A 12556-nucleotide genomic window follows, 5' to 3' on the forward strand; every position below is an offset into this window, starting at 1 on the left:
TCTGGACCACGCTGACTTCAGAGACGCAATCCAGAAACCCCACGCTTATCCTGAAAGGCGTTTTCCTAAACGACTTAAAGATACACGCTACCCTTTTCCCTCTGAAGTGGTCAAGGGTTGGACCCAGTGTCCAAAAGTGGATCCTCCAATTTCCAGGCTTGCAGCTAGATCCTTGGTTGCTGTTGAAGATGGAGCGGCACTTAAAGATGCCACTGACAGGCAGATGGAGCTCTGGCTGAAATCCATCTATGAAGCGATTGGAGCGTCATTAGCGCCTTCTTTTGCGGCCGTATGGGCACTCCAAGCTATCACGGCCGGGCTTGCGCGAGTCGACTCAGTCACACGTGCATTTGCCCCGCAGGTAGCACCATTGACCTCGCAAATGGCGGCATTCGCGTCGTACGCGATTAATGCTGTTCTGGACGCTACAAGCCGCACGGCAGTGGCGTCAGCCAACTCAGTTGTTTTGCGTAGGGCTCTGTGGTTGAGACATTGGAAAGCAGATTCTCATTCCAAGAAGTGCTTAACCAATTTGCCTTTTTCTCGTGACCGATTGTTTGGAGAACGTTTGGATGAAATCATCAAACACTCCAAGGGTAAGGACTCTTCCTTACCGCAACACAGACAAAACAAGCCCCAACAGAGGAGGGGTCAGTCTGGTTATCGGTCCTTTCGAGGACAGGGCAGGTCCCAATTCGCCTCGTCAAAAAAGACTCAAAAGGACCAGAGACGTTCAAATTCTTGGAGGTCTCAGTCACGCCCAAAAAGACCAGCCGGAGGAACCGTTGCCAAAACGACGTCCTCCTGACTTGCGGTCTCCGATGCCCACACCCGCGGTCGGTGGGAGGCTGTCCCACTTTGGCGACATTTGTCTAGCAAGCGTCAAGGACCGTTGGGTGAGAGATATTCTATCTCACGGGTACAGGATAGAGTTCAATTCTCGTCCGCCAACTCGTTTCTTCCGAACTTCTCCACCACCAGACCGAGCCGATGCTCTGTTGCAGGCGGTGGCCGCTCTAAAGGCGGAAGGGGTGGTGACCTCCGTCCCTCTTCAGGAACAGGGTCACGGTTTTTACTCCAATCTGTTTGTGGTCCCAAAAAAGGACGGATCGTATCGTCCCGTCCTGGATCTGAAGTTGCTCAACAGACACGTAAAAGTCAGGAGGTTCCGGATGGAATCCCTACGCTCCGTCATAGCCTCAATGTCTCAGGGAGATTTTCTAGCATCAATAGACATCAAAGATGCGTATCTCCACGTGCCGATTGCACCAGAGCATCAGCGTTTCCTACGTTTCGTCATTCACGACGAGCACCTACAGTTCGTAGCGTTACCCTTCGGTCTGGCAACAGCCCCCCGGGCCTTCACCAAAGTCATGGCAGCAGTAGTAGCTGTTCTGCACTCGCAGGGTCACTCGGTCATCCCGTATCTAGACGACCTGCTTATAAAGGCATCCTCTCAAGAAGCATGCCAACACAGTCTGAAGGTGGCGCTAGACACTCTCCAGACTTTCGGGTGGATTATCAACTTTCCAAAGTCTCATCTAACCCCGACCCAATCTCTGACTTATCTTGGCATGGAGTTTCATACTCTATCAGCGATAGTGAGGCTTCCACTGGACAAGCAGTGCTCGCTACGGACTGGAGTGCAATCTCTCCTTCAGAGCCAGTCGCACTCACTGAGGCGCCTCATGCATTTCCTAGGAAAGATGGTAGCAGCAATGGAGGCAGTCCCGTTCGCGCAGTTTCATCTGCGCCCTCTCCAATGGGACATTCTGCGCCAATGGGATGGGAAATCGACGTCCCTCGACAGGACTGTCTCCCTCTCTCAGACTGCCAAGGACTCTCTACGTTGGTGGCTTCTCCCCAACTCATTGTCACAGGGAAAGTCGTTCCTTCCCCCGTCCTGGGCAGTGGTCACGACAGATGCGAGCCTATCAGGGTGGGGAGCGGTGTTTCTCCACCACAGGGCTCAGGGGACGTGGACTCAGGAAGAGTCCACCTTGCAGATCAATGTTCTGGAAATCAGAGCAATCTATCTTGCCCTGCGAGCCTTCCAACAATGGCTGGAAGGCAAGCAGATTCGGATTCAGTCGGACAATTCCACGGCGGTGGCGTACATCAACCACCAAGGGGGAACACGCAGTCGCCAAGCTTTTCAAGAAGTCCAGAGGATTTTGACGTGGGTGGAAAGCAGAGCGTCCACCATATCTGCAGTTCACATCCCAGGCGTGGAAAACTGGGAAGCGGACTTTCTCAGTCGCCAGGGCATGGACGCAGGAGAATGGTCCCTTCACCCGGACGTGTTTCAACAGATCTGTTGCCGCTGGGGGTCGCCGGACGTCGATATGATGGCGTCACGGCACAACAACAAGGTCCCAGTTTTCATGGCACGGTCTCACGATCACCGAGCGCTGGCGGCAGACGCCTTGGTTCAGGATTGGTCGCAATTCCGACTCCCCTATGTGTTCCCACCTCTAGCATTGTTACCCAGAGTTCTCCGGAAAATCAAGTCCGACTGCCAGCGAGCCATACTCGTCGCTCCAAATTGGCCAAGAAGGTCGTGGTACCCGGATCTGTGGCATCTCACGGTAGGCCAACCGTGGGCACTACCAGACCGTCCAGATCTGCTGTCTCAATGGCCGTTTTTCCATCTGAATTCTGCGGCCCTGAACCTGACTGTGTGGCCATTGAGTCCTGGATCCTAGCGGCCTCAGGTTTATCTCAGGGAGTTGTTGCCACAATGAGACAGGCTAGAAAACCATCCTCAGCTAAGATCTATCACAGGACGTGGAAGATATTCTTAGCGTGGTGCTTGGCTCAAGGGTTTTCTCCCTGGCCATTTGCATTGCCAATTTTTCTTTCCTTCCTGCAGTCTGGGTTGGAAAAAGGTTTGTCCCTTAGCTCGCTTAAGGGTCAAGTCTCCGCGTTATCCGTATTCTTTCAGAAGCGCTTGGCACAGCTTTCTAAAGTACGCACGTTTCTCCAAGGAGTTTGTCATATCGTTCCTCCTTACAGACGGCCATTGGAACCCTGGGATCTGAACAAGGTTCTCCTTGCTCTTCAAAAGCCGCCTTTCGAGCCCTTGAAAGAGGTTCCCCTTTCTCGGCTTTCACAAAAGGTAGTTTTTCTTGTAGCGGTCACATCTCTTCGAAGAGTGTCCGAGCTGGCGGCGTTATCTTGCAAATCTCCCTTCCTGGTGTTTCACCAAGACAAGGTAGTACTGCGTCCAATTCCAGAGTTTTCTCCCAAGGTGGTTTCTTCCTTTCATCTCAATCAGGATATCACTTTGCCATCTTTGTGTCCGCATCCAGTTCACCAATTTGAAAAGGGTTTACATCTGTTGGACCTGGTGAGAGCACTCAGGATTTACATTTCTCGCACGGCGCCTCTACGCCGTTCGGATGCGCTCTTTGTCCTAGTCGCTGGTCAGCATAAGGGATCGCAAGCTTCCAAATCCACCCTGGCGCGGTGGATCAAGGAACCAATTCTTCACACATACCGTTCTGCTGGGCTTCAGATTCCATCTGGACTGAAGGCCCATTCTACCAGAGCCGTTGGTGCGTCCTGGGCGTTGAGGCATCAGGCTACGGCTCAGCAAGTGTGCCAGGCGGCTACCTGGTCGAGTCTGCACACGTTTACCAAACACTATCAAGTGCATACCTACGCTTCGGCAGACGCCAGCCTAGGTAGACGGGTCCTTCAGGCGGCGGTGGCCCACCTGTAGGAAGAGGCTGTATGACAGCCCGTTCATGTGGTATCTTTTTACCCACCCAGGGACTGCTTTTGGACGTCCCACTGTCTGGGTCTCCCAATTAGGAGCGAAAAAGAAGAAGGGAATTTTGTTTACTTACCGTAAATTCCTTTTCTTCTAGCTCCAATTGGGAGACCCAGCACCCGCCCTATTTGTTCTTAGGGTTTCGTTTTTTCGGGTGCACATGTTGTTCACGTTGTTTCTTAAGTTCTCCGATCTAGTTATCGGATTGAATTTGTTTTTGAAACTGTTATTGGCTTTCCTCCTTCTTGCTTTGGTACTAAAACTGAGGAATCCGTACTCCTACGGGAGGGTGTATAGCCAGAAGGGGAGGGGCCTTACACTTTTAAGTGTAGTTCTTTGTGCGGCCTCCAGAGGCAGTAGCTATACACCCACTGTCTGGGTCTCCCAATTGGAGCTAGAAGAAAAGGAATTTACGGTAAGTAAACAAAATTCCCTTCTTTGGCTAGATACCATGTTTTGATCACCTGTTATTGCATTTTATTGCAATGTTGTGGTGACCAAAAAAAAAAAATGGCAACCAAAAAAAAATGATATTTTTTGCAATTTTATTTTTTTTTCTATATATATATTAATATATATATATATATATATATATATATATATATATATATATAATATATACATAGTTACGGCCTTTACTGATCAATTTAATTTATTTTAGATTTTCATAGGTCTGGCATTTGTGAACTCGGCAACACCAGTTTTTGGTTTTTTTTTAATTGCCATTGAGGCAAAAAGGTGATTTTTGAGCATGGGGCGTCGTCTCCCTTCCCCGTATTTCTTGACTTTTTTTTTTTATTGACTTGTAACTATCAGTCCGATCACTTCTACTGTTCTGAGTGATTCTTCAGCATCTCTCTGAACAGCACAAATGTTGATCTCCTGTGAATGCCGGTGCTCAGCCGGTGTTCACAGGAACTACGTCATGATAGTGATAGGGGTCATCAGATGACTCCAGGCTGGTATGACAATCATTTGCACCCTGTGATCACGTCACAGAGCCGCTGATAGTGATGGGAAATGACTCGCTCCCCGCCGGTGCGCTTCACATTTCTGCCTCAACACCTTGAAATAATGCAATATGGAGCCATCAAATTGATGCATCTACCTCAAAACGTCATCAATAATAAAAAAAAAAACTTGCACAATTCTGTCAATGTATAAAATATTTTTATTTATTTAACAAATGGCAAAAATTACAAAAAAAAACAAAAAAACCCAACCCACAGGTTTTGTATTGCCTTAGACCTGTTTTCTTTGATGTATGAAAAAACGGACAGTTTTATCAGTGTCATGAGTTTTCACTGATGAGGAAAAAGCTTCCTCACCTTCTCTTCTGTCAGTGAAAAAACACACAACACTAGGATGGCTTCCCAATTTTTTTTATTTTTTTATTTATTTATTTATTTTACTTATTTTATTTATTTATAGACTTTCATTGCCATGTTTGATCTGACGCTCAGATCAGACATGTCTGCAATTTTGCGCAGGAGACTCAATCAGCAAAAAAAAAAAAAAAGTCAGACGTGTGGAATGCCCGATCAATTTTCATAGGTGCAAGTGCTTTTCGTGCAAAAAACGTATAGCACTCATGCGAAAAACCAACGTGTGAAAGAGCCTTTGATTATAATCACGGGGAGAATCACATTCCACAAATGAACGCTGTAATAACAAACCCCCCAAAATGCAATTGTTTTTGTTCCCTCACATGGAATGTTAATGAAAGCGCAAAGTCGGATCATTTTTGGGTTTGGGAAGAAGCTAATCTGACAATTTATGTATCTGTGCATTACGCGTTTTGGGTCCTGTTCAGCAGACGGGCAACCAGATTTTCAATTTTTGGTGTTCGCGTTGTAAAATGTATTTTGCCATGCAGTGTGTTGTGTTTTTTTTTTTTTTTGGTTGTTTCGTTGGTTGAGACTCCTAGATAACAATAATGATAAACTGAAAAATAGAAATTTTGTCTCAGAAAGGTTGTAACACTTTTTTTTTTTTTTTCCTGGCAATTTCTAGATAAACCTTTGAAAAAGAGGAAGCAAGATTCGTATCCATTAGAAGCTGGAGGTGCTACCGGAGGAAACAGACCAGCTTCCCAGGAGACAAGTGCTACAGGAAATGGGTCACGGCCGGCTCTAATGGTCAGCATTGATCTTCTGCACGCTGGCAGAGGGGACTCTCAGGCAACTGCAACTCAGGATTCGGACTGTGTAAAGAAAGCTGAAGAAGCAAAACATTGTAATGATGGATTTGTTTCTGCACCTCCTGAAGATCATGTGGGAGTTCTTAGAAATACATCTGAAAACAATCCAGGGACACCGAAAAAGAGGTCAGAGTCAGAAACCGAGTGTCCTGATAAATCCATCGTGAGCACACCTGCTAAAAATCCAGCCGACCCTCCACCGGAAGAGCCACCGAAAGAAGGCAAACCGTGTGACATCAAAGCGGAGCCCCCTGAGAGCGTCGAAGAACCTATGGTTTGTGGAGACAGCAAAAGCGAGACAAAGCCAGAACTAACAGAGCAGTGTTACGAGGTCAACAAGACGGAGAGCAAAACGGGAGACTTGACGGAGGAAGTAAAGACCGAGGCCAATGACTCCAAGCCGTGCGACATCCAGGAGGGAGGTGATGTCAACGAGAGCGTCAATAACCCGGAGAAGGAGGATAATAAACAGGAGTCGAAACAGCCGCGGAGTACACCGAAGCTGCGTAGTGAAAGTAAAGCAGACACTCCTAAACAAAAAGTCGAGGTAAGGCCAGAGACCCCGAAACAGAAGGGCGACTGTAAACAAGAACAAGCCAAGCAGAAGGCTGAGGCCAAGCCTGAGCAACCGAAACAGAAAGGCGATGGGAAACCCGATACTCCCAAGCAGCGGACTGATAATCCGAAGCAAAAAGGTGACGGGCGGCCAGAAACACCGAAGCATAAAAATGACAACAAACCTGACACACCGAAGCAAAAGGGTGATTCCCGAACTGAAACGCCTAAGCAGAAAAGCGACGAACGTCATATCCTAACCAGACAGAGAAGCGAAGGGCGTTCGGAGACGCCGAAAAACAGACCAGATACTAGACGAGACTCCAACAGGCTGTCATCCGATAAGAAACCGGATTCATCCAAACATAAAACGGATGCCAAGCCCGAGTCTCCCAGGGTCAGGCCTGAAAGTCGCTCTGATGTGGCGAAGCAAAGAGTAGACGGGCGACCGGGTCATGACTCTTCAAAGCGCAATCCTGAGAATCCGAAACAGAAATCTGAAGACAAGAGCGAGTCCGACCGACCGAGGGGAGATCCATCCAGGACCAGAAAGCCAGAGTCTCTCAGGTCCTTCAACAAGAACGAGCAGGATGCTAAGCACGGAAATAAGCCCGATCCTTCCAAGAAGGAGAATCCGGAGCGGAAGTCGAGGGTGGATTCTGAGTCCCGAGACAGGCTTTCTTCTGGGGAGCACAGATTAAGACCAGGAAGCCCACGGATTAAACCCGACAGCAAATCTGAAAGCAAAGCTGACAGTAAATCTGAGAGCAAAGCTAACAGTAAATCTGAGAGCAAATCTGATAGTAAATCTGAGAACAAATCGGATAGTAAATCGGACAGTAAAACTGAGAGTAAATCGGACAGTAAAACTGAGAGTAAATCGGACAGTAAAACTGAGAGCAAATCGGACAGTAAAACTGAGAGCAAATCGGACAGTAAATCCGACCCAAGTAAATCAAGGATGGATAAACCTGCATTAAGATCGCCGACTGGTAAAGATGACAAAAGGACCGATGGGAATAAATCTAAGGTGGAGGGGAATAAGTCACATGGGGACAACAAAGCCGGCTTCCCAAGTTACTTATTGGGCGGGAGTCAGGGCACACTGAAAAATTTTGTCATTCCAAAACTCAAGAGGGATAAGGATGGCAACGTCACCCAGGAGCCTAAGCGAGGGGATCAGAAGGGGGAACAGCGTCCGGATAAAGTGGGTTATGTGGAAGATCTTAATAAAGGAGCTAAACCTGTGGTGGTCCTTCACAAAATGTCTCTGGATGAAGTACAAAAACTGATTAAAGAGCGAGAGGAAAAATCCAAGGGGGCATTGAAGTCCAACAAGAACAAGCCGTCGAAATCCAGTAAAGGTAACGGCTTCCGTTTATTTATTTGGTTTTGTTTTATATGAACCTTGCCTTTGACGTTTATCTGGCCAAAATGAAAATTTAGGTGTGTTAAATGCTCATTTTGACACCAGGACAACCCCTTTTTAATGTTGTCTCTTTTATATTGCCGGCTGGCACTGCAGACTAGCGCTGGTCTTTAACATTGCAGTGCAAAAGTGACATTTGTGTGCTAAGTGCATGGGGCGTTCATGCACTAAGCAAAAGCTTCAGGTATATACATTAATGCTGTTATAGACCTCTGTTCAGCTAATAATATCCCTCTGGCATCTCTAATAACACAAGAGGTATTGAATGTGCTGCCATAGACCATCGCTCGCAGGCTCATAGACAATGAATGGAGCTGGATGTGCATGCTGAATCGCTGATTTATTCCTCTGTTCTGGCAATCGTTAAAGGTCTCCGATGTTGGACCCCACTGATATGGAACTTATCCACTAAATGGTTGATAACTTATTGTTTAAGTGCTTTTTCTGGGGACGTGTCTTGAAGTTCTTCGTGTTTCCCTGGTTTATTGTGAGGCAGATTTCTTACAAATGTGTCCGTCCCATATGTCTGCATAGGGAGTTTCTGCAAATTTCTGTGCTCTGTGCTTGAACTACACACAGAATTTTTGCAGATTTTTTTTCTTAGAATTTTTTTTTTTTTGTTTTTATAATTTTGCATGTGAATCTGTTGTACTGTGGTATCTTTGTAAAGTTCGTCAGCCACATATGAACAGGTCAATTTAATGACACAGGCCGTATTTTTAGTTTTGTAAGGCCATGTGCCCACGGGAGATCGTATCTACAGACTTTTCTGCAGGTATTTACGCAGCTTTATGCAGCAATTTGCCGAAATCCGCAGCTCTCTATTGTTGCGGAATTTCTGCGGAATTGTTGCGGTAAATCTGCGGAATTCCTGCGGAAACAGTGTGGATTTCCTGCGGAATTCCTGTGGAAACAGTGTGGATTTCCTGCGGAATTCCTGTGGAAACAGTGTGGATTTCCTGCGGAATTCCTGCGGAAACAGTGTGGATTTCCTGCGGAAACAGTGTGGATTTCCTGCGGAATTCCCGACATATATCTCCATAATGGAAAGGCAGGAATTCCGCATGAATAATTGACATGCAGTTACGTGCGGCTGCGGGAAATCAGCAGCATTTTCAGCAGCCGCAAATACCGCAGCATTGATGCAGCACTCCCTAAATCCCTCATGATAACATGGGGAGTGTCTACTTGCGTATACCCACAGATTTTTTTAGATTTTCCAGATAAATCCGCAGTAAAATCCACAGTTAATTTCTTCCGTGGGCACATGGCCTAAGGTGCACTGGATTATGAAACGCACCCCAAATTTAGAGGAAGAAAATTAAAAAAAAAATGTATTGTTAAAATGAGGGTCCGCCTTATTTTAGTGCTTCTTTATCCTAATGCTCACCAAGGGGAGCGGCGGTGGTGGAGCGGCTCAGGAAGGTCACAGGAGGCCGAGTAGGCGATGCTGAGGGCTCGGAGGAGGGGATGTTGCATCTCAGGAGGGTCAGTGGATGGGTGGCATAGGAGGGTCGGCGATACTGCGGGCTCGGGGATGTCGCGGCAGCAGGCAGCATTGACCTGCTGACAGGTTATGGGGGTGTTATTGCAGTGGAGCGACTCTGGAGGGTCACAGGACGGGGGGGTGTCTCAGCAGCAGGTGCCATTGATCTGACTGCAGGCTCAGTTGACTTGCAGGGGAAATAAAAGGTTTGGACCCAGCACCGATTCCGGGTAAGATAAAAAAAAAACTCCTTTATTGGTACATCTTAAAAAACATATGGAGACCGCAGATGGAAAGTTCAGCTCACCGAATTTTCTTTTTTCTTCATTCCATTTCGTTGAATTGCCCACGGTTGACGCGATGGACTTCAAGAAAATGGCCGTCCGTTGAGGTGGCACATGTGCAGATAGGACTCCACGGCCATTTTATTGAAGTCCATTGCGTCAACCATGGGCGATTCAATGGAGCCGCAGCCAGATCTATGCACCCGCCGCTGAGACACACCTGTCCTGTGATTCTCCTGAGCCGCTCCTCCGAGCCCTCAGTATCGCTGACCCTGCCCCCTATGACCCTGCCCCCTATGACCCTGCCCCCTATGACCCTGCCCCCTATGACCCTGCCTCCGTAAGCCATATCTGGATTATGAGACGCCGCCCCATTTTTGGGGAAAAAAATGTCTTCGAATCCAAAAAATACAGTTTTGTTTTTTTACATTTTAGGACAATTTTTAGGTTTAATAAATAAAATGTTTAATTCAACCGCACTCAGGTTGGGATCTGATTAGCGCTTGGCTGTAGTAGATCTCATGTTTTAAATAAAGCGGAGCATTGACCTAGGGAAGAAATGAAATTACACCAGAAATTCAACCGCAAAATAGCTGAGAATAATGCAGCCCCAATATGTGTCACACAATTTTCGCTTCCTTCACACGTTTGTATAAAATATGTATGTGAAAAAATGGTACCGGTGTCTAATCAGTGTTTTTCCGGTTTGGATCAAGAAAGAATGAATTGACAAAGCTTCTATACTTTATAATGTTGACCACATACAGTGTATGGATGATACACGGATGCCCTCCGTGTGCTGTACATGTTTACACGGATCCATAGACTTGTATTGGACTTTGTCCTCCATGCTGCTGGAAAACTGTGGACTTGTGAGCAGCCCCATAGGTTATAATGGATATGCTTGGTATGTGTGAATATAAAAAATGTTTTCCACAGGCACCAGGAACACAGATGTGTTGCCTTTTGCTTGATTTTCAGGAGCACGCTGCTCCCCTGCCTCCTGCTTGTGACGAGAGCAGTGTGCTCTAGATTGACACTTCAGGCCGGCAGTATCCCGATCTGTGCGCGGAGTGAAGTGGTGGCCGGTAACCAAAGGCAACAAGAATGGAACCGTGAAAATAAAAATCCCTTTGTTCTTGATAATGAGGATTTTTTTTAATGAGAGCTCAGTTATAAAGTTGCTTGTTATTAGAGATGAGAGAATGGATTCACAGGACCCCGGTGCGGCAGCCGGTCAGTAGTCCATGGCGCGCGACCGGTCGGCATCACTTGCTCTCCTTTGATTAGCTGGCCTGGTGGTACAATGCACCCACTATGTCACATCAGGCCAGCTAATCAAAGAGGAGCTGCAGATGCCGACAGAGGGGAGGAGGTTTGCCGGACCCTGTAATGCCAGGTTTATTTGCTAATCTCTAAAGTTTACTCATTAATGAAGTCTAGAATAACCCATCAGTGTTTACCTGTAAGGGAATCTGCTGCCACCGTCACACGTCTGATTCTACCAACCACATAGTGAGGATGGACTAGTCCACCCTGTGTGACGGTGTAGCAGTGCCCCATCCCCCGTTCCTATAAGATGGTGAGCTACCCATGGACTGCCCCATCCCCCGATCTTATACAGTGGTCAGCCACCTTAGCAGTGCCCCATACCCCGTTCCTATAAGATCGTGAGCTACCCTCGCACTGCCCCATCCCTCATTCTTATGCGATTGTGACTCACCCTTGGACTGCCCCATCCCCCGTTCCTATACAATGGTGACCCACCTTAGCACAGCCCCTTCCCCCGTTCCTATATGATGGTGAGCCACCTTAGGACCACCCCATCCCCATATGATGGTCAGCCACCTTATCACAGCCCCATCCCCCGTTCCTATATGATGGTCAGCCACCTTATCACAGCCCCATCCCCCGTTCCTATACGATGGTCAGCCACCTTATCACAGCCCCATCCCCCGTTCCTATACGATGGTCAGCCACCTTAGCACAGCCCCATCCCCCGTTCCTATATGATGGTCAGCCACCTTATCACAGCCCCATCCCCCGTTCCTATACGATGGTCAGCCACCTTATCACAGCCCCATCCCCCGTTCCTATACGATGTTGAGCCACCTTAGCACAGCCCCATCCCCCGTTCCTATACGATGGTCAGCCACCTTAGCACAGCCCCATCCCCCGTTCCTATACGATGGTCAGCCACCTTAGCACAGCCCCATCCCCCGTTCCTATACGATGGTCAGCCACCTTAGCACAGCCCCATTCCCCGTTCCTATACGATGGTCAGCCACCTTAGCACAGCCCCATCCCCCGTTCCTATACGATGGTCAGCCACCTTAGCACAGTCCCATCCCCCGTTCCTATACGATGGTCAGCCACCTTAGCACAGTCCCATCCCCCGTTCCTATACGATGGTCAGCCACCTTAGCACAGTCCCATCCCCCGTTCCTATACGATGGTCAGCCACCTTAGCACAGCCCCATTCCCCGTTCCTATACGATGGTCAGCCACCTTAGCACAGCCCCATTCCCCGTTCCTATACAATGGTCAGCCACCTTAGCACAGCCCCATCCCCCGTTCCTATACGATGGTCAGCCACCTTAGCACAGTCCCATCCCCCGTTCCTATACGATGGTCAGCCACCTTAGCACAGCCCCATTCCCCGTTCCTATACGATGGTCAGCCACCTTAGCACAGCCCCATCCCCCGTTCCTATACAATGGTCAGCCACCTTAGCACAGCCCCATCCCCCGTTCCTATACGATGTTGAGCCACCTTAGCACAGCCCCATCCCCCGTTCCTATACGATGGTCAGCCACCTTAGCACAGT

At 48.0% G+C, this 12556-nt stretch overlaps 1 protein-coding gene across 3 annotated transcripts in view; it reads left to right on the forward strand.

Annotated features, from left to right (window-relative positions):
• Positions 1 to 12556, forward strand: part of NIPBL (NIPBL cohesin loading factor) — a 400749-nt gene that overhangs the window by 148907 nt on the left and 239286 nt on the right. For all 3 annotated transcript variants that reach the window (XM_075328597.1, XM_075328583.1, XM_075328589.1), the window contains exon 10: positions 5789 to 7894. In XM_075328597.1, the coding sequence (XP_075184712.1) occupies positions 5789 to 7894 (2106 nt within the window). The remainder of the gene's footprint in view (positions 1 to 5788; positions 7895 to 12556) is intronic.

The sequence above is a fragment of the Anomaloglossus baeobatrachus genome, chromosome 1, assembly GCF_048569485.1.
Source record: "Anomaloglossus baeobatrachus isolate aAnoBae1 chromosome 1, aAnoBae1.hap1, whole genome shotgun sequence".
NCBI classification, from domain to species: Eukaryota; Metazoa; Chordata; class Amphibia; order Anura; family Aromobatidae; genus Anomaloglossus; species Anomaloglossus baeobatrachus.